The sequence below is a fragment of the Cnephaeus nilssonii genome, assembly GCF_951640355.1.
Source record: "Cnephaeus nilssonii genome assembly, chromosome: 20".
Taxonomy (NCBI): domain Eukaryota; kingdom Metazoa; phylum Chordata; class Mammalia; order Chiroptera; family Vespertilionidae; genus Cnephaeus; species Cnephaeus nilssonii.
The window spans coordinates 29843627-29865253 of NC_137091.1; the positions used below are offsets into that span (position 1 = coordinate 29843627).

The 21627-nt window shown below is 62.8% G+C and overlaps 1 protein-coding gene across 12 annotated transcripts in view; it reads left to right on the forward strand.

Moving 5' to 3' along the window:
• The window catches only part of GSE1 (Gse1 coiled-coil protein), a 420008-nt gene that overhangs the window by 384722 nt on the left and 13659 nt on the right, over positions 1-21627 (forward strand). For all 12 annotated transcript variants that reach the window (XM_079799736.1, XM_079799737.1, XM_079799732.1 and 9 more), the window contains 7 exons: positions 8698-8897; positions 13960-14132; positions 14594-14791; positions 15367-15558; positions 15965-16293; positions 16790-17114; positions 19933-20546. In XM_079799736.1, coding sequence (XP_079655862.1) covers positions 8698-8897; positions 13960-14132; positions 14594-14791; positions 15367-15558; positions 15965-16293; positions 16790-17114; positions 19933-20546 — 2031 coding nt within the window. The remainder of the gene's footprint in view (positions 1-8697; positions 8898-13959; positions 14133-14593; positions 14792-15366; positions 15559-15964; positions 16294-16789; positions 17115-19932; positions 20547-21627) is intronic.

Genomic DNA, 21627 nt, shown 5'->3' on the forward strand with positions numbered 1-21627 from the left:
CTTCTCCATCTGGTCAGCCCTGGTCGGGGCCTTGATTTAAAGAAGCGAGATGCTTAGTTACCCTGTGGTACCTCCTCTGGGCCACACCCCATGCCTGCTCCCATTTTTCTCACTGCGTCCCCCTTGCTCTGACCTTGCCGTCTCTAGCTGCAGAATTGGCTGGCGGCCCAAGTTGGTCCGTGGTGCAGCTGGAGAAGCTGAGGCCAGAGAGGTCAGGTCGTAAGCGGAGGTCCCGCCGCTGTGCCCCTTGCTGCGGCGGCTGCGGCTGGCTTTCCCGGTGTCTGGAGAGCTGGGTGAGGACCACAGGCCTGGGCGGTGATCTCAGTAGGGAAGGAGGCCCCTTTGCCCCCCTGCAGTGGTTCAGGGGAGCGCTCAGTAGTCCGTGCCTCCCCGGAGGGTGTGGGGGAAAAGAGGGGGCAGCTTCTGGAAGCCTGGGGGCAGCGAGGCACGGGGGTGCAGGGCGCAGCGTGTCCCAGCTCCCCTGCTCTGCCTCTCCTCCCTAACCGGATTCTTGACAGGCTTGGCAATGGGCGAGGGGTTAGACTTGTTAATTTTCTAAGATAAATGTCACCCATTAGAGGGGTAGAGCTCGTGATTTTTAGTGCATTCAGAGTTCTGTAACCATCACCACTCGTCCCAGCACATTTCCATCACCCCTAAAAGAGCCCCGGGACCTAATGGCCGCCGCTCCGCATGGGGGTGCTCTACTGGGTGTTACCTCTGTGGGGGCACAGCCATTCGCTGCCTCCAGCCCCTCCGTGGTGCGGCGTCGCAGTGCAGGGCTTCATCCCTTCCCGTGACCGGACGCCCTGGGCTGGGTGGCACGCACCCCTGTTCCCGGGCACAGGAAGGGGCACCGTCCAGGGCTCTCCCCTCCTTAGTCACAGCAGGGATGTTGGTTAAGCACTGGCTACATGCTGCCCCAGGACACTGCCACCTGCTGTTTCTCCCGCCAGGCCAGGCCTCATGTCTCAGGGGGCGGGGCGGGGCGGGGGGGGGGGGGAGGGAGTCGGCCTGGACAGTGGGGTGAAGGGTCCTCATATTCCCGGAAGTGCGGGCATCTCAGCATCTGGGGACTGAGTTGGCTCAGGACCCCGTGGTCGACTCCCAGCAGCACCATCCCCTCAGGCAGAGGTGCTGGAGCGAGAGCCGCTTCCAGACCTGCACAGGCCCTGGCCCGCCCCCACCCCCGCAGGCCCCATGGAAAGCTGACTGGCTTTGGCTTTGTCGGCCACAGGCTGCCCGAGCGCCTGTCCCAGCCTGGAGTGCATCCGGTTCACCTTTGACCCTCTCCACACCCCTCCTCCGCTGTGGAAGTGTCATCTTATTTTGAGCCACGGACCAAGCTGTCCCCTCTGCCTCTCCGGCTAGTGATGCCTTTCCTCGCGTGTCCCGAGGGTGCGGTTTAAAAGTCCGGTTCAGAGGCAGTAATCTGTGCTCTGTCTGCTCAACCCGGAGAAAGGCCGGAGAAAGGCTGCGGAGAGCCGGCCCTCAGTGGGGAACTTTATCTTTCCTGAGACTCCCAAATGCGCATTCTTCTCATTGCAGCAAAACCGGCCTGATCAGTCCCCTGTGGCCGGCGTCCATCCCTAGGGGCCGGATGCCTGCTACGCCTGGACCGCCTGACCCTTTACCACCCTGGGGCGGGCGCTACCGGGCGATTAGTGGATTCTGGTTCACGTCCTGCCTGTGTGACCCTGGCCCTGTCACCTTACCTCTGTGCGCTTCTGTCTTCTCAGGATGAGGATAACATCTCTACCTCATCGGTTTCGATGTCTCAGCAGGAACACGCTAGCGCCAGGCACAGCAGCTGTGTGCCGTGAATGAGGGCCACCAGTGCCGTCAGTTCCTCTCTACCCCGACCGCTGCCGCCACCCCCACACCCACCGCTAATGCCACCACCATCCCCTTTGCCCCCGCCCCCTCCAGACGCCCAGCCGGGGGCTTGAGGGCTCTCCCTGGGCGGGGCCTGGGAAGGGGAGTGCCTCCAGGAGTGTCATCAGCTCCTGGAGCCCGCCCCTCATTACCCGGCCCACCAAAGCGGGTCTCCGGGGGCCACTCGGCCTTGCCTCCTCTTCGGAAGCTGCTAGGCCAGTTCCAGCCTTGGGCTGGCCTCCCCCCTTGCCAGTCCCCCTACCAGAACCTCTTCTGGACAGAAACCACACACCCCTCCACCCCCATAGGTGTCTGAAGCCCCAGTTTAGGCCTTGGAATGAGTCCCAGGCGAGGAGTCCCAAGACCCCTGTCACCGGTCGTGACCCCTCTCAGCCTCCCCCAGGGCTTGCAGGGCATGTTGGGTGTCCCCAACCATCTCGCGGGCTTGGAGGTGCTTGCTGAACGGCTGAGTGAGGGTGCGAGACACTTTGTTCACCCTTTGGACCTGCCTGGCCCTGGCTGGGGTCTGATAGCTGCTCGCCCTGCCCTAGGAGCCTCCTCAGCCTGACCCTTCCCCTCTGCACCCCACAGAGGGCGAGTCTGGTAGCCTGTGTCCCCGCCGTCCGGAGCGTGACAGGGTGGCTTTCACAAGCTGTGTGTGGCAATCTGCTCGCCTCCGCGCCGCTGCGGCACCTCCCGTGAGGCTGCAGCGCGGGCTGCTGAGAAGGGGGGGGCCGCACAGCAGAGGGCCTGCCGTCCTCGGCCACTGGGGGAAGGTGCTTGAGACACCCGGGGCCTGTGCACATCCGGGGACCCATCAGGCCAATCCTAACCCATCCACTCCTGTCCCTGCACGTCTTGCAGAGGCTGGTGGTCACAGCACACGGTGCCTCGGCCCATGGGGAGTGCCTGGGGCTCGGCTGTGGGGGTGGGCTCTCCTCAGGCAGCCGTGGCCCGGGGGGGTGGGGGGCCCTTCTTTGTGGCGGGTGCTGGGCGAGGTGGAGCCAGCAAGGGTGGGCTCTGAAGCCATGCGGGCCCGTCCAAGTCCCATGGCTTCTGGCAGCAGAGCGTGTCCGTGCCGGGCGCGTGACATTGCTGCCCTGAGCCTGTGGGGTGGGCGAGCGGCCTCACCCGCTGGCATCTGCACGGAGCACGGGCACCGTTGTTGTCGCCGGTGAGAGAAAGGACCGAGCGACCGCGGCTGGCTTTGGGTTCGACATACGGAGGTTGACGGGGGTGGCGATGGTGGCAGCTGGACTTGAATTTCTAGCTCTCGTTCAGGTCCAGAGCCCCGAACACTGGGTCCCAAGCCAGCTCCCTTCCCCAGTGTCTGCTGGCTGCCTGCCTCGTCTTGTCCCTGGCTTTGCAGGCGGGTCTGGTTACCATTGAGCCCCTGGAGCCGCCTGGAACCAAGGTCCGGTCCCTGAGTCCCAGGGAGGCTGTTTGCGTTGGGGGCTGTGACGGCCTCAGCGTGCCCATCGCTCAGCCAGCCTGAGAGGGGGGTGGGGGGGCTCTCCTGTGCTGCTGCCACAAAGCAAATGGGGAGGAGAGATTCCGCCTGGCACTCTCGCCGCTCGCGTGTGTGTGTCAGCCGTGCGGCTGGCAGGCTTGGCGAGGTGGCGTCTCCCTGTGGGTGTCTTCAGCCCCATCTGTCCCTGCACAGGTGTGAGCTCCGGCGGGGGCGCCCTCTGCGCCTCTCCCTTCTCCTCTGTCTGCTGGGCTGGGGTTCTGGAGGCAGGTGGGCAAGGGAGGCGGCACCGGGGAAAACGCAGCCCTGGGAAGGGCCAGCAGGCCTGCCTGGGAGCCGAGCACGGGGCCGGACGGGAGGGCAGGCGGGGGGAGCTGGGGGAGGCGGCCGGAGCCGTGGGCTGGTGGGTGGCACCAGCTCTGGATATTAAGAGCGTTGGCCTGCCCTGGCCATGATGATGCAACAGTGACTTTCCCTGCCCCCCTAAGCCCCTCTGCCTCCTCGCCCCTGCTTCCCTTGCCTCCCTTGGTGTACCCCTCTTGGCTTCTTCTGCACCCTAACACAGCAGCATTGCCCCTCAATTCAGGAGCCTGCTGACCTTCCCAGTCCTGCTCAGCAGCAAGTCATTGGCCCCTGGAAATGCATTAGGTAATAGAGATCTGCATCTCACCCTTGCTGATGTGGGTTTAGTGACGGTCACATGACAATAAGTCAGGTGCAGGAGCGTGCTGGTGGCCATGGAGTAGAGTGGGGACTCCGACTGTCCCCCTCCCCGCCCTCCCACCCAGTGGAGAAGCTCCAGGTGGCAGGTGGGCGTGTCCTGTGCCCGGCTGTCCCCTCTGGGCCAGGCCTGCTGTGCGTCCCGAGGGCTCCCACCCCATTCCCACTACCCTGTGCTTCCGACGGGGACTTCCTCTCCCTGAGCCCACGCTCCCTTCCCCACCGGCTCAGGCTGGACTTTCATTCGGGGTCCACTGTTCCCGTTTCCTTGGGGACCTTTCCGGGGAAGGAGGCAGAACCAGCACTGGGCCAGTCCGGTCCGGTTTCCGTCCCACTCCGCTGCCTGCGGTGGGAGCTGCCTTCGGGTCCCACAGCCCCTTGGGACCTCACAAGTGAAGGGGTAGGGCTGATGGACGACCAGACCCCTTTCCGGGGCCAAATGGCATGAGTCCACCCGGCCAGGGTTCCTCCCTCCTGGGTGGGGGTGGGGACGGCGAAGGAGCAGCCTGGAGAGAGGGGGGCTTGTGGGAGGCTGTCTCCCGGGGGGACGCTGCCCGCACCGGGCCGAGGGCTCACAGCCCAGGGTCCACCGGTGGCAGCCAGAGTCCCGATGTCCCCAGGGTCGGGACGGCCTGACAGAGTTCTCACTGCGGAAGGTCGGCCCAGAGACCAGAACGGACGCAGAAATGGGCGAGCGGAGGGGCAGGTACGCAGAGCACAGAGGATCCCCGCTCCCTCCCGCCCTGGCTCTGTGTCTCAGGTCAGGCCTGCACTCGGGCAAAGCTCGGCTGGAAGGGACCACGCTGCTCTGTTGCTCACTTGCAAATCGGTGGCAGCTGCCTCCTGCTGGCTCCCGAGCGGTCCCTGCGGTGCTGCCCGCCAGCCCCCGTGCCTCTCAGGACGCTGTCCCAATGGTCCTTTTTTAGAGAAAGCGTCAGGTGGTCCCCGTCGTCTTCTCTGCTCTCTGTCACGCCCCCAAGCTAGGCAGCCTCACTCAGTGCAGGGTCAGGCCTGGGGTGGACAAGGGCCGTTTGGTGTGACTGCGACCAGTCCTCGCCCTCTGCACCTGCAGCGTCCCAGGCCAGGGCGGTCCTTGGTGACAGAGATCCTGGTGAAGGGCATGCCGTGGGTGCTCAATAGTTGTTTGCGTGGCTGGTTCAGTGCACGTCTAGGAGAGCTGACAGGGCTGCTGCAGTATTGCCGTTTTATTTTCAGGCCTCACTCCCCTCCCCTTGTGGCATCTTTGGGGTCTCAGCTGTTAATTACATGTGCCCGGGCGGCCTGAGGCGCTAATCCTCGGAGTCGGGCGACAGAGGTGACACGGAGCGCTCTGCCTCTTGTCATCTCCAATCCGCATGCGTCCGCTGACTCCTGCCGCATGCCTCCAGTTAATTACAGCGATCACGGCCCTGCCGCTGCCGCCGCCGCCTCGAGAACAGGGTCGGGTGGCCGCGCGCTAATTGGCGGGTGCGTGGTCAGGGATCGATGGCGTGCTCGGCTGGCTACTGACAGCCCGGCCCCGAGGGATTAGGCACTAATTGTGGATGGCCTCCCAGGTGCCCCCACCCCCAGCTCCCTCATTCTTAGGAAGGAGGCTAATCCGGAGACTAATGATGGAAGTGGTGTGCAGGGAAGAGAGCGGGGCAGAGGCCCGTGGCCCGGAGTCTCCCCAGGCAGTTCCACAACCCGCTGGGCTCCCCGCTCCCAAGGGGAAATGCAGGCGCCTCCCTCCATGACGCCCGGAAGCTGGTGCAGGATGGGGCTCTGGGTGTCTGGTCTCATCTTCCCTAAGCCCTGCAGGACAACAGTCTGCCTGGCCTTTGACCCCAGCTGGGCCTCCGGGCAGCGGCAGCCTTGATGGGTGGGGGCTCTTGGTGTGTGTGTTTTATTTCTTGACATTTTCGGCTCCAGAGCATGAATAGCCACCCTCCCTCCACTCACAGGCAGAGTTCAGTCAGGGTCGCCCAGCGTGCACAGTAGGTCCTTCGGGCAGCCAAGTGTCTGAGGCCTCATGAGCAGTGGTCACATCACCACCGCTCACAAGGTGACACTCCAGCCGTCCGTTGGTGATGGTGGATCAAGAAAACGGGGTCCCTTCATGCGGTGGAATATTATTCAGCCATGAAAAGGAACGCAGTCCTGACACAGGGTGCAGCAGGGTGAGCCATAAAGACATCACGCTGCGTGAGAGAAGCCGGCGCACACGGCTGCGTGTCGTATGAAATGTCCAGAATAGGTAAATCCATGGGGACAGAGAGCAGATCTGGGGGGAGGGGGGAGAGTGCCAGTGGGTAGCGAGTTTCTTTTGGGGGTGAAGAGAACGTTCTAGAATTGATTGTGGTAATGGATGCACAGTTGTGAATGTACTAAAAACCACTGAATCCACACACATGATATGGGGGAGTTCTTTGGTGTGGGAGTCATGTCTCAATAAAGATGCCACAAACCAGAAAAAGGAGACTGGTAGAGATCCCATGGAAATTCCTTTTTTAAAGAGCAAGATCCCTACCCAGTATTTTTTTTTTTCCAAAAATTTAAAATGGGCTTCTTATCCAAATACTAGAGGCCCAGTGCACGAAATTCATGCACGGGTAGGGTCCCTAGGCCTGGTTGGCGATCAGGGTCAATCTCTGGGGTGACTGGTGGGTTGATCGGGGAACCCCCTCGCTGGCACCCGCCTTGGCTGGCCTGGGGCCTGCAGGCTGGGGGCAGCTCCTGCATTGAGCGTCTGCCCCCTGGTGGTCGGTGCCACATCATAGCAACCGGTCGTCCCACTGGTCTTTCTGCCGTTCGGTCGATTTGCATATTAGGCTTTTATTATATAGGAGGATGAATACCTACAGAAGAGTGCACAGACCATAAGCGTCCAGTGAGACGAATCTGCAGAGTGAACCACAGGCTGGAAACAGTGAGGCCCTGCCCCTCTCTGCCGGGGGGGGGGGGTGTGGGGGGGCAGCAGGTACAAGTGCATTCAGACCCTGTAGCTGCGTTTCTCATTTTTCATCTTCACTCGGTGGTGTTGCTGTGACTCACTCAGTGCCTGAGGCGCTGGCTGCCTCCTGCCCGCTGTGCCTGCTCGATCCTGACACCACTTTGGTGGACGCCAGCCCTGTTGTGCCGGGTACAGACCCAGGAGCAGGATGCCAGGCCAGGTCCTGGGCAGATAACAGAGCCTGAGGAGAGGCAGGCTGTTTCCCAGAGTTGCACAAACCTGGTGAGGGTCGGGTGCCATACCCTCCCCACCTTACCACCAGGATTGCCCCCCATCGGCTGTCAGAGTGGACGGCAGCCCACCGGCCCCCGGGAGCCGCTGGGTCAGCCCCAGCTTGTTTCAGAACCTCGGAGGCCTCTCCCGTCCTGCCCTATTGGCCGTCCCCTGGCGGTAGGGCATCTGACCAGGAGGCTGGGTGCTTGCCCCCACTGGTGGGGGGCAGAGCTGGGGTCTAAACCCAGTGCTCGGTTCCGGGGCTTGGCCCAGGCAACTGGGGGTTGCCAAATTTTCGGGTGTGGGCCGTGGTTACCTGGTCCATCTGGAGAATGGGACAGCATCCCCCACGTGACTCCTCACTGCCCATCTGGCCGGGCACTGACAGGTGGGAGCTGGGAGTGAGGGGGCTCCTGGCCTGGCATCGTTCCAGGGTGGCTGAGCTGGGCAGCTCTTGGGGCACAGCCTGTGGGCTGGGAGGGGGCAGGTCTGGCTGGACGGGGTGTCTCTCCATAGGGCTGCCCGTACCGTTGTGCAGGCTGCGCACAATCCTAGGGAGGAGCCACACGGAAGAGGCCTGGCTGGGAGCACCTTGCTCAGGGCCGAGCTCTGTCTATCTGTGGGGCCTCCTCTCTGAGGCCACTCTGCCTCCCGGTCACTTCGCTGAGGCCGCGCCTGGCTGGTCGGGCCTCTGGGTCAGAAGGGAGTGAACCACGGTAATTCCTTCATCTCGGTGATGCTTTGGCAGCTGCGATCGTCTGAGAGCCCGCGAGCCGTAGGCCGCCCTCTACGCTGAGGTTTTATTTGGTAACATGAGCGTGGCCACTGGAGATACAGTGGTGGGGACGTGTCCCTGGGACCGACACAAGTCCTGAACCAATTCGGGGGGGATGCCTGGAAGCTGGTGGGATTTCTCCTTCCGGAAGGCGAGGTCGGTGCTGACACCTGCTTCCACCGCCGCCTCGGCCGCAGGTGCCCCAAGCGGGGCTTGTAGAGACAGAAGGTGCCCCACTGTACACCCTTGGAGGGGGTCAGCGTTTGCCCCTTGAGTCCGGATGTGAGATGGGCATCCCCAGGCCGCTACTGGGGACTGTCAGCAGCAGCCTTCACGCCAGATCCGCCCAGAGCAAGGCTGACACCCGGAATCCATACGAGAGGCCTTCAGGTGCCAGCTTTAACCCCTGGCCAGCAGAGCGCACAGCCATGCAAGCCCGTGACCAAGCTCTGGGCGGCTGCGTGCACAGTGCCCGTGGTGGGACAGGTGTGCCCTCGCCTGCCTGGTGCCTGGCACGAGTGGTGATAAAATCTGGGGGTCTGGGTACTGTTCGTGGCTCTCAGATGCGGTCTGGGTCTGAGATGGGGCTGGAAGCAGGAGCCGAGCGCCGAGCTGGCTGAATCCCCGCTGAGGCTCTGTGTCCTTCTCTTGCAGGGTCTTCACTGAGCAGTGAGTCGTCCCCCGTGTCCTCTCCAGCCACCAATCACAGCTCCCCTGCCAGCACGCCCAAGCGCGTGCCCATGGGCCCCATCATCGTGCCCCCCGGGGGCCACAGCGTCCCCAGCACGCCCCCCGTGGTGACCATCGCCCCTACCAAGACCGTCAATGGCGTCTGGAGGAGCGAGAGCCGGCAGGTAAGTGCCCGGGGCGTGTGGTGGGTGTGACCAGAGGCCCCAGGTGTGGGGGCGGGGGCCTTCCACTGGGGAGGACTAGATTGTGGGGTTCAAATCCCTCCCTCCCAAACCCATGCTCTCCTGGGCCTCTGTCTTCTCTGCAAAACGAGGTGACAGAACCCACCAGGAGGGTCTCTGCAAAGTAAGTCCATTCGTGAGTGAGATTGCCTCCAGCTGCCGTCACCCAGCACCACGGACGGGCGCTTCCCGGTGTCCGCGGTTCTGGAGCTGGAAGTCCGAGATCAGGTTGTTGGGGGGCTGGTTTCTCCCGGGACCTCTCCTTGGCCCGTCGACAGCGTCTTCGCCCTGTGTCTTCGCCCGGTCTTCCCTCTGTGCACGGCTGTGTCCTCATCCTTTCTTACAAGGACACCAGTCCCATTGGGTCAGGGCCCACCCTGATGCCTCATTTAACTTCCCCGCCTCTCTAAAGGCCTCCTCCAACTACGGGCACACTCTGAGGTCCTGGGGGTTGGGGCTTCCACATGAATGTGGGGGGACATAGTATAATTCCACCCGTAACCCCAGGCAAAGTGCTTAAAATGGTGTTTGCATGTCACAGGCACTTACTAAACAATAGTTACTATTATTACTTTTTGCTCAAACCAGGAATTGAAGTGGAAAAGCCAGCCCACGTTTTCACGTCACATTTTCATGTTTCCGTCCTAACTGTGGACACCCATCAAGGGGGCCCTTCCCAACACTTGGGGTCCCTGTGTGTGGCCGCTGCCAGGTGACCTGCCTGTGCAGACGGAGCTGGGGGCGCAGGGCAGGCCCCTCCCACCTGCTCTCGCCCACACCTGGTGCTCCCAGCCCGAGGAGCCCTTCCTAATTAAGAACACTGTCACTGTGCCACTCCCGGATTTTCCTGCCGAGCTCCCTGAGGGATGGCACCGCTTGGAAATACTAATTAAACCAGGAAGAAAGCAGAGGGGAGGGGGAATCCCACCTCGCCCGTCCCAGCGCTGCTCTGCGGGGAGGGGGTGGGCATCAGCGTCATCAGGCTCCGTCTTGTTTTCTGCCCCGGAGGGTGGGGGTGGTGCCCGCCAGGCAGGCCCTGACCTAGGTCCCCAAGGCACCCATGGAAACAGCTGTGGCCTGGGACCCCTGGGTGTGGCCCTCACTTGCCCCCCTCAAAGCCCCCTGTGCTGTATTGCCTGTTCGCTCCACCCTGTGCGCAGTTTGGAGACTGGAGGGTCAGGGCAGGGCCGGGAGGCGGATCGTGGCCAGAGGGGTTCGGAGCAGCCACCGCTGCCCCCTAGTCCTGGTTTGAGGGAGGACGGGGGGTCTTTCCCAGAGTCTCCCTGTCGGCCACCTGGCGGGCAGCCTTGACCTCCGGCCCAGCCACCTGGCTCAAACAGCTGCGGCTCCTCGCCTCTTCCCGAACTCACTCGGGTCCCGGTGGTTTCTGCGTCCTGTTGTGTCCCTGGCTGGTGACGGCTGCCACAGCCCCGGGTGTCCCCTTTGCTCCCACCCAGAGGGGCATCTTCCCTCCCCACCAGGACCCAGGGTGCCTTGTCCACAGGCCCCTGCTGCAGGCCCCTCCCCGGCTCCGCGCCCAGAAACATTTGCTAACCCCAGAGAGAGGGCCGGGCCGTAGATCTGCTCCAGCCACTGGCGGTTAATGAAACCCTAATGCCACAGGGAGGGCGGAGGAAGGGAGCTGGATTAGCAGCTGATGTATGGCTCATCAGCTCAGCACAAAGGCTCAGGGAGAATTTAATCCTTCTGGGGAGGGGGCTCAGGGAGAGGCATGAGGGCCGGAGAGAGGGGCAGCTTCCTAAAGTGGTAGCCAGGAGTCATGGGGGGCCTCCTGCATGGTGGGGGGTCAGGGGCTCCGGGCCTCTTCGCTGGGGTCACCCAGATTTCCCAGGTTGTCGGAGCTTGGAAAGGACAGATGAAATGAAAAATCGTCTATTTTAAAGCTAACGGGGCATGTCCTGTCTGTCTGACTGGAAACCTCTCTAATCACCAGAGAATGAAGGATTTGCCTCCCTCCCTGCCTCCCCCTCATTCGTCTTTTCTTTCATCGCTACAGCTGCGCCCGCAGCCATGCCGCCGCGGTGCAGAAATAAAAGCTGCCCACAGATGCTCCTCGATGCGTGCCTGGCTGCCGGGGACCGCAGGGGGAGCCCAGGCGGCGCTCTTGGGGTGCCTGGGGTGGCTTGGGGACTGCTGCCTGGACCCATCACACCCTGGGCAGCCCTTGTGCGCCCTCCAAGCCAGGTGACCTCATTCCCAGATGCCGGTCACAAGCTCAGCGGGGCACCAGCCAGACAGAAGGCACGTGGGTCTGGCCTGCTTGAACCCCCTGCCTGCCACCTTCCCCTCCACCCCTGGCCTCTCCAACTCCTGGTTTGTCTCGGCCAGGCCGGGGCAAGGTGCCATCTGGCCCAGCCGCCTTTCAGCGGGGCTTTGTCCCCTGAGGGGAGAAGCGGGCTTTATTCCGTGGTGGCCCCAGGGAGGGCAGGACCCCTGGAGCTGGTTGGGGCAGGGACGTGGTACCTCCTCGTGACAGGTGCTTGCACTTAAGCTGGCCTGGCCCTGTGCCCAGCAGGGTGAGGGTGGGAGGGGGAACCAGCCAGCCCCAACCTGGGGACGATCCCGCAGCCTCCGTGTAGACGCAAGTGCTGGGAGTGGGTGCCTTTAGGCTTGGTGGTGCAGTGCTGTGTGCGCCTCCCCCTCCCCCCCAAGACCCCATACTTCGCCCATGTCCTGTCTATACCTGGGCACCATCCTTGCTGCTCTAGGAGCTGGCACTGCAGCTGGCACAGTTGACAGATGGGGAAACTGAGGCACGGGGCAGTTCTATAAAGGGTCGTCCAGGACCAGACAGAAGCCATCTCAGGTGACCCGGGAGCTCCCCTACTGTCCACAAAGGCAACTGGAGGACCCCGAGACCAGGTGCCAGCCCTGTATGGAACACTGGGAGGCAGGAGCTGTGGGCTCCCACTGGCCCGGGGCCCTGGAGCGTGTGTGTCCTCTCCTTTTTTTTTTTTTTTTTTTTCCAATTCTTTTTTTTTTTTTTTTTTTAATATATTTTATTGATTTTTCACAGAGAGGAAGGGAGAGGGATAGAGAGCTAGAAACATCGATGAGAGAGAGACATCGACCAGCTGCCTCCTGCACACCCCCCACCAGGGGATGTGCCCGCAACCAATGTACATGCCCTTGACCGGAATCGAACCCGGGACCTTCCAGTCCGCAGACCGATGCTCTATCCACTGAGCCAAACCGGTTCCGGCGTGTGTCCTCTCCTTGACACCCACCACGTGAGCACCCTCTGGGGAGGGGAGGGCACGTCAGAGTTCGTGAACCCGGAGGACCGCGCCGTGAGCGGAGGGCGCTGCCGCACAAGGGACGGGAGCAGATGTTGCTGCTCATTAGGAATTCCAATCAGCAGCCTGTCTCTGTCAATTAATTACCGCGCGTGCGCCTTCCGGAGGCCGAGCGCACGGCGGCTCCTGGCCCGGCCTGTTTGGGGAATAGGCCTGACGGGCGCGGGGGCCCTTCGCCTGAGCTCGGCCACCCTGTCAGGGGCCTGCCCCGCGGTGCCCTGTTGGCCAGGGTGAAGGTGGAGGACAGCCGCGGGGATCCGTCCCTCACCACCCGCCTGGGGGTTGTTAGATAAACGGGGGGCTCTGACACCTCCACCCCCTGATCGGATGAAGACGGGCAGCACGGCGGGGGGAGCAGCAGCTGGAGGACCAGGGGCCAGGGTCTCCTGGGGGGTCAGGCCTCAGCCCCAGCGCCTGGCCCTCGGTCCAGTGGTCGTTCCCGGATATGCTCCTCCGCCGGCCAGTTCAGCCAGACAGTCCGGGGGTCGTGGCCTCGCTCGTGTCCGGGTGCTGGGCGTTTTGTGGCAGGGTGGAAGCACCGTGGGTGTGGGGCCGGTGAACGTGGTCGGACCTGACGTCGTGCAGGTCTGGCCACGAGGAGGAAGGCCTGGTAGGAAACGGGCTCGGGAGTCTGGCCGCAGCTCAGGGCAGGCGGGGTGGAGCCGAGCGCGGCGCAGCGATGGAGCCTCCGGGGCGCTGCTCCCGGATCCCGCGTGGGCGCCTCTGGCTGCTCGCTGCGCGCTGCCTTCCGGCCACAGAAGCCACAAGACGGCACCTTCGGTGGGTGGTTTCCTGGGCCGACACCTCTGGCTAAGCATGTGGACCATCCCTCTCTGTGGCGGCGTGGCACACCCGCCCTTGGCCCTGGCAGAGGCCTCTTGCTCCCCCTTCCTGCCGCGGGCCAGCCCTCAGTCCCGGGGCTCCACCTTCTCTCCGTCCGGGAGTCTGGGGCAGGCGGGTGCTGCCCATTGCTGTCTCCCCCCTCGGTGTGTGCGAAGGGGTCCCCAGGCAGGTCTGGCCAGTCAGGCCCTGCAGCTGCCTGTTCCGGTTGGTGCCAGGGCCACCGCAGGGGCTGGCTGGGAGCAGCTCGGGGTGTTGATCTCCGGGGCAGCGCCATCTTCTTGAGGCTGAGTCACTCTGTGGGCACCTTGGGCCAAGGTGTCTGTGATGCAGCCCCGCGGCCGTCAGCACCTCGAGGCCTTGGCCCCTGGGGATGCCTGTGAGCATCTGACATCAGTGGGCAGGGCCCCCTCCCTGCTTCTGTTCCTGGGAGAGCGGGGTGCTGGGACCAGGTGCATCTAACTCCTCAAGTTGGGGCTCAGAGCAAATGTGGCCTTGTGGGAAATCCATGCCGGAAGAGTGTGGGTGTTTGTGCGGGGTGGGGAGCCCCTGCTCGCTGCCGTGTCCCCTCATGGACACTGGGTGCAGTCCTTCCCCATTGCACCCAGGAGGGCACGGCCCCCCAGGGCGGTTTCCGTGCAGACCTGTCCCTCATTGGGTGTTTTCCCTCCTCACCCTTCTGCCTCCAACACCACGTGGACCACAGATTTGGGTAGAAAACCTCAAGGAAAGGACATTTCTAAAAGAGCCACTACCTGTGAGTCTGCAGGAAGACCGGCTGGTCCTTGTAGAGGGCCCTCCCTCACCCGCCCCACCCCAACCCTGACCCACTGCTCTCTCGCCCCCAGGACACCAGCTCTCGGGGCAGCAGCAGCGGTCGAGAACGCCTCATCGTGGAGCCCCCACTTCCCCAGGAGAAGACGGGGGGCCCGGCCATTCCCTCCCACCTGCTCAGCACCCCCTATCCCTTTGGCATCTCCCCCAGCTCGGTGGTGCAGGACTCCCGATTCCCACCACTCAAGTAAGTGCAGATTGGGGGTTTGGGGTGCCTGCAAGTGCTCAGGGTCTGGGCCCCTGGGGCTGAGCCGGGAGCCTGCACCAGCTGAGGCTGAGGGCCGCCAGATGGTGGCTGAGCCCTGGGCCCGCAGCCTGTCTGCGCCTGCTGTCCATCTCCATGCTGAGATGATGGCTGGCTCTCCCATTCTGCCTAAACCCTGTCCTGGTTCCTGGGACAGAGGGGCCTCCGGGCTGCAGATAGCAGACATGTGCCTGCTGGTGAGGACAGCGAGGGGCCAGGCAGGCGAGGGGCCAGGCTGCCCACCTCTGTGCCCTGGGCCTCCTGCCAGCACCGGCATCTCGTTAGCGAGAGCTGGAACCCGTCCCCGGAGACTCGTCCTTCCGAGCGAGATGGCAGGGAGGCTGACCCATTTCCCAGCCTGGAGTGGCCTTCCGCTCATCGCCGCCGCTCTGTCCCTGCTGCAGCCTCCAGCGGCCTGTGCACCACGTGGTGCCCCCCAGCACGGTGACCGAGGACTACCTGAGGAGCTTCCGGCCCTACCACACCGCCGAGGACCTCCGCATGTCCTCCCTACCTCCCCTCGGCCTGGACCCTGCCACTGCTGCCGCCTACTACCACCCCAGCTACCTGGCTCCGCACCCCTTCCCCCACCCGGCCTTCAGGTGCGCTGTCCGAGACCCCCCCCCACCCCCCACGGTCCCCACTGAGTCGTGTTCAGGCTGGTCTGCTCGTGGCAAAATGGAACCTGGCCAGGAATGTGTTCCTCATGTCCTGGGGCCCAGACTCCCAGTGAGAGCCTGGGGCAGCCCCCCAACCGTCCACACTGCCATCAGGGTCCCCACTTCCTGCCTGTCGGTGGCTCCCGGGCAGAACTGCTGATAAACAGCACCAGGTCTCATGGAGAAGAGAGGGGCCCCTCTGCTGTGTACCTCCCAGTGGGAATGTGGGGTCACTCTCTGTAGAAGCTGCCCCAGCCCGAGCCCGACGGGGCAGTAGTGACGCGTGGTCTGCCGCCCGCCTGGGCCTCTGGTCGGACCCAGGAAGGTGCTGGCCTGGCCGAGCCTCTGGGTGGCGGGCAGGGCCTTGGCGCCCCGGGCTGTCGGCCTCCAGGGGCCTCTGTCAGCGCGGGGCTTCGGGGCCGGCCGGGGATGTGCCTCAGCTGGGCCTTTGTGGAGGCTGCGGGATCAGCCTTTTTCCCTTTAACTTTGGTGTTCACTGGCCTGTCTTCTTGGCACAGGATGGACGACTCCTACTGCCTGTCCGCCCTGCGGTCCCCCTTCTACCCCATCCCCACCCCCGGCTCCCTGCCTCCGCTGCACCCCTCGGCCATGCATCTCCACCTCTCCGGGGTCCGCTACCCCCCGGAGCTGTCCCACTCGTCCCTGGCGGCACTGCACTCGGAGCGGATGTCCAGCCTCAGCGCCGAGAGGTAAGTCACGTCCCAGGCCGGCGCCCTCGGCTGCCCCGGCCCCCATGGCAGAGCGGAGAAAAGCCCGAGACCGGGGCCTGGCTTGGCCACGTTGTGGCTAGGTGGCTCCTCAGCCACTCCGGTCCTTACTCTGCTCACCTGCAAAGGGGACGGTGGCAGCTGATGCTTCTTGGTGACTGTGGGGCTCACCACCTTCGGGCAGGCGCTCTCAGCGAGGCTTAGGGCGCTCGTACCCAGCTTGTCCTACAGACTGGGTGTCTAACGCCCACCGTTCCTCAGGATAGGATGCCGGGTTTCCCGTGGGAACCTTGGCGTGGTGTCCGTTCCTCACGTCTGGGAATTCTTGTCAGTGGGCTGTCCTGGTCCCCTTCACCGTGGAGCTCAGGCTCCCTTTCCGCTCCCACAGGCTGCAGATGGACGAGGAGCTGCGGCGGGAGCGCGAGCGGGAGCGGGAGCGCGAAAGAGAACGGGAAGCTGACCGGGAGCGGGAGAAGGAGCGCGAGCGGGAGCGGGAGAAGGAGCGCGAGCGGGAGAAAGAGCTGGAACGCGAGCGCGAGAAGGAGCGGGAGAGGGAGCTGGAGCGCCAGCGGGAGCAGCGGGCCCGGGAGAAGGAGCTGCTGGCCGCCAAGGCGCTGGAGCCGGCCTTCCTGCCTGTGGCTGAGCTGCACGGGCTGCGTGGCCACGCCTCCGAGGAGCGGGTCAAGTCTGCGGAGCAGCTGACCCCAACCCGAGCAGGTATGCAGGGTGATGAGCCCGACGGACAGACCTCGGCCCCCGGAGGTGCCTGGCTGCAGGGGTGAGCTGGCAGGTTCTGACAGTCAGCTCTCCAAGGGGCAGGCCTGATTCTGTAGCTTCTGCCACCTCCATGGTGTAGACTCCCCCATGGCTGGTTTAACGTTTTATTTCATAAATGCATATGTATCTAACTTCCAATAAGGGCTTACTTAACAACCGGCTTGCATGATTTATAAACTGGCCGTCTGCTCTGGTGAGCCAGCGTGTGCCTGCCAGCACCCCGCTTCAGGCCGGTTGGCCCTGGGCTGGGTGGGAGCAGCGCGTGCCAGCGGCCACGCTTCCCTTGGGACAAGGCATGCTTCCCCAAAGCATCCGCGAGGCCCTTTCTGGTTGTCTCGGTCCTGGGCAGTCAGGTTCAAGAGAGAAAGAGGCAGGAGCCCCCTGGGCCTGGCGTGCGGGATCCTGCTGTGATGTGACGGCCTCTCTCCTCCCACAGAGAAGCTGAAGGACGCGGGCCTGCAGGCGCCCAAGCCTGTGCAGCACCCCTTGCACCCGGCACCCGCCCCCCATCACACTATGCCCAGCCTTCTCTCCAACCACGGCATCTTCTCTCTGCCGGGCAGCAGCGCCGCCACGGCCCTGCTCATCCAGCGCACCAACGAGGAGGAGAAGTGGGTGGCGCGGCAGCGGCGGCTGCGGCAGGAGAAGGAGGACCGGCAGTCGCAGGTGTCGGAGTTCCGGCAGCAGGTGCTAGAGCAGCACCTGGACATAGGCCGGCCGCCAGTGCCCACGGAGCCCGAGCACAGGCCCGAGAGCGCCAGGTAGGGCTCACTGGGCCGGGTGCGTGGGGCGGGGGCATTGGTCACACTCCGATGGGTTCTAGTCGGCATTTGTTGAGCGCCTGTGGTTTGCCCAGCATCCTGCTGAGTGCCTTCACTTAACTGCATTTCGTTTCCATGTCCTAACTGCTGTTTGTCCACAAGGAAACGGAGACGCTGAGGAGGGAGGGGAGGGGCTCAGAGGCACCCTGTCCCCTAAGTAACAAAGCCCACCAAGCCAGGGTCCAAAGCCGGGGACCTGCATGGCATTTCAAGAGCACGAGGGAGACGCTTTAATGGATCATTATAGTCTGTTCTTTCTGTCTTCCTCTGTTTTCAAGTGGCTGAGAAAGGGACCCCTTTTAATTTTTAAGTAAAAAATTGACTTTATTGCTTTTGTAACAAAAACATACGCCCTTTTCCTGGGCCCATTATTACAGAACTCCCCGGGAGGCACTTTAGCTTGTCTCTGGGCCCCCCCGCCCCCCCGGCTGCTGACGCTTGTGACCTTGGCCCCAGTGCCCCCTTCTCGTAGCTGCCCCCTAGGCCTCCTTGCTTCCCCCCTTCTCGTAGCTGCCCCCTAGGCCTCCTTGCTTCCCCCCTTCTCGTAGCTGCCCCCTAGGCCTCCTTGCTTCCCCCCTTCTCGTAGCTGCCCCCTAGGCCTCCTTGCTTCCCCCTGTCTGTCTGGCAGTCATCTATTGTCCCCCACCTTCTCCCCGTCTCTCCAGGGTTCATTCCAAAGGGCCCGGCTGAGACCCGCAGTCAGAGTTGGAGAACCCAGCCAAACCTCTGGAGCTCTGTCTGGGCCTGGCCTGGGGACTCGGGGACACCACATACTGCCCCCGTCTCTGGGCCTCAGTTTCCTCAGCAGAGCACAACGGAGGTTGGGCAGGGAGATTTCTGAGCATCCTTCCAGCTCTTGATACCCATTGTGCTGCCCTGGAATAAGACGCACTTGGGTGTCTAGGCATTTTAAATGTCCACTTGCTCCCTCCCTCTTTCCAACAGCTTTTTGGCTGACATTTTCTTACTGAGTTCTGGGCTTGGCTGGCCCATCCTCAGCATCCAATGTTGAATGGGCCGGTGAGGGGATTCGCTTGGCTAATTGGGTGTGACTGGGCGTGAACTGCAGGCAGACCCCCGGCTGGGTTTTCCCGCAGCCTCAGGCCTGCTCTCTGCTGCTCACTGTCCCTGTTTCCCTGAGGCCACAGAGAGGCCGAGTCCTGTCTGTTTTCGAGCTGCTTTCTGCTCCTCTAACTCCCCTCTCAGCCAGGGGACCTGGCGAGCAGCCAGCGCAGGTCCACGTCTCCTGGTAAAATCCGGAGTGCTGGCTCCCTCGGGCATCTTCCTCGGCTCAGGGCCCCGACATCCGGGTGCAGCTGTCAGGGCTCCGGCAGGGGTGGCCTCCACCTCAGGGCTCCCAGCTCTCACCAGGCCTCATGGTCCCCACGGCAGCAGGTGGCACGCTCAGCCTTACAACAGCGTGAGTTTGACATTCTAACCTGCCCTTGTGCTCAGAGCTAGAAAACCATTCAGTGCTTGGCTCTGGTGCTTGAAATATTTATTCTGCTAATGGGCTTTATCCCTTTGTTGTTTGCTTAAGGACACACGGCTTGCTGTGGTTCCCTTTTGCACTCTGGCGATCAGAGGTGCTACGGCGGCATCAGGGATCTCTCCCAGCCTGAGAGTCCCACCCCGGAAAAACTAGGAGCCTTTCTGGCTGTGGTTAAACGTCTCCTCACTTGGCCAGGCAGGGAGAGACCTGGGAGTCTGGTCACGTACCTGCAGAGCCCTCTGCCTCTTCCCCTTCCAGCCCCTCGGACCTTGCCCTGGTCTCCTGGGCAGCATAGCACGTCCCTTAAAAAAATAGAGACTTTGGAAAAACAACAACCAAGGAACCTCTTGTTGGATCTTGTTTAAGTGCATGAAGGAAAGAGTCGTTTAGGAGGACTGCATGGCAAAGCTGCTTGGTCTGATGGACATCCTGGTCAGGCCCCCGCCCAGCTCCTGCTTCAGGGCCCTGTGGGGCTGCTGCAGTTCTCACGGGGACCACTGGGGGTCAGCGGTGGCTCAGGCCCACCCTGGCTGTGAGGGTCTTTCTCCCCCCACCCCCACCTTGTCTGTGAGCTGGGCAGCCCTGGAAGTTGGTCTCTCTCTTACTGTTGTCTGCAAGGACAGTGTGGAGAGAGGAGTTGAGGCCGCCTTGAAGGCAGCCAGCCCACCCTCCGTTATCTGCCCACTGCTTGGCATATCTGGAGGTGGGTACCAATGGCAGGGTCACCCTTTTGGCGCCAGAGTCCTGTCTTTATTCTGTATAACGGGATTCCTGTGGAAAACTAAGATGAGGATCTGTCCTTACGGCAGATGATGGGGATTCAGGAATTGGTGGAATAGAATGAGCTATTGTAAGTTTTTTTGGTAAGAAACCAGATAGAAAGAGGGTCTGGCCTGGGCCTGAGACCATCTCTGTGCCCTCAGCAAGCAGATTCCCCCCCAACCCCCTAGCCTCCGTGTCCTCACAAAAGCAGGTCTACACACACTTGCCTCGAGTTGTTTGAAGAGGAAGTGGAGTCTTGGGAAACGGCCAGCACTCGGGTGAGGAGTGGAAGCTGCGTCCTTCCCTCCGGGCCCTGGCCAGGTGGTTTAGAGGAGGAGGCCTCTGCACCCCTCTAGCGCCTGGCTCTCGAAGGGGGCTCCCATCTGGGCCATCTCTGAAGCTGCCTCTTACGCCTGGGCCCTGGCAGGCAGCCTGGGAGGCCCATGACTGGGTGGCTGGCGTGCCCATTCTCATGACTGACGGCCTGGTCTGTTCACTCTCTAGGCCGGGACCAAACCGTCATGAGCCGGGTAGCCGAGACCCCCCGCAGCACTTTGGCGGGCCCCCGCCCCTCATCTCGCCCAAGCCCCAGCACCACTCCGTGCCCACGGCCCTCTGGAATCCGGTGTCCCTGATGGACAGCACCCTGGAGACACGGCGGGCCCCCGAGAGCCACCCTCTGCACAGCCACCCTGCCCTGTTTGAGCCCGGCCGCCAGGCGGCAGTCCCGCTGGTGAAGGTGGAGCGGGTCTACTGCCCAGAAAAGGTGGAGGAAGGACCCCGGAAGCGCGAGGCCACCCCCCTGGACAAGTACCAGCCGCCTCCACGGGAGGCAGGGAGCCTGGAGCACCAGGCCTTTCCTCACGGGCCTGGGCCCTTCCTGGCCGAGCTTGAGAAGTCCACCCAGACCATCCTGGGCCAGCAGCGGGCCTCCCTCGCCCAGCCACCCCCCTTTGGGGAACTCACTGGACCCCTGAAGCCGGGCTCACCCTACCGGCCCCCGGCACCACGCGGCTCTGACCCCGCCTACATCTTTGATGAGTTCCTGCAGCAGCGCCGGAGGCTGGTCAGCAAGCTGGACCTGGAAGAGCGCAGGCGGCGAGAGGCCCAAGAGAAAGGTCCGGTCTCCCTGGGTGGCCTCTGACCTCCCGGGACGGGAGAGCCATAGTGCCCGCCGCTCAGCCCCTCCTACCACCCCTGCCTCCCGCTCGGGGGTTTGGCAGCTCCAGGGCGCAAGGGCACTGGCTTCTGTGTAGCTGCCTGATACCTCTGCTGGGGAGATAGACCCAGGGCCTTTGCCTGTCTTGCTGAAATGCAAATTGTCCCAAAAAGCCAAATCAAAGCCTGTCTGTAAAGACGGTTCCACAGAAATGCATGATTAATAAGTGAACAGAGGCTAATAAGGCAGTTTTAAATATTAATAGTCCATCATAACGGGGGAGGAGGCTATTGAGAGACTGGGCCTGAGCACAGCAGGGGCTCGGTATAGGGAGCTGCCGTCAATTGCAGGCAGTCAGGCCTGGGCAGGGGCGAAGGCAGGAGATCTGGCCACCTCCTTCCTGCTCCTGTGGGGTGGGGGGACTCAGCCAGCAGCGCCCTGAGTTCCCCAAAGAGCCAAGGAGAACAGGTGAGCAGGCCCAGGGTGAGAATGACTGTCTCCACCTGCAACCCCCATGTGACCAGGAGGGGCCAAAGGCCCCAGACCAGTTTCTCTTCTCCCGCTGGAAACTTGGGTCCTATGCGGGTTGTATTCAGTCTCTTAGCCAGAAGCTGGGGCCGAGGCCAAGACTTCCTGGGTTGTTGGTCTAGGTGAGATTTAGGGCCCAAGAAGGACTTTCTCCTCTATTCACCTTGTAAAGGAAGAGTGGGGAGCCCCTGGTGCCCTTGGGTGCAGGGATTCTGCTGTTGTTCTCTGCACATTGAGTTTGCGTGCACGCTCTGTGCCTTTGAGACAACGGGATCTGAGTGTGCGTGTCCCCTCCTGGGTAATGGACCCAGATGGCCACAGCAGGAGTGAGCTGATGTGCACAAACAGTCTTGGGTTGCCATGGACACAGCCCCAGTCCTGTGTGACGAAGGGTCCCCTGCTGGGGATCTGTGTCAGCCCAGGAATTGCCTGGCCACTTGGGGGTTATGGGTCCAAGCCAAGCCTGGTGCCTGCCTCCTGCCCCCGCCTGCCATTCCTGAAAAAGTTCTAGG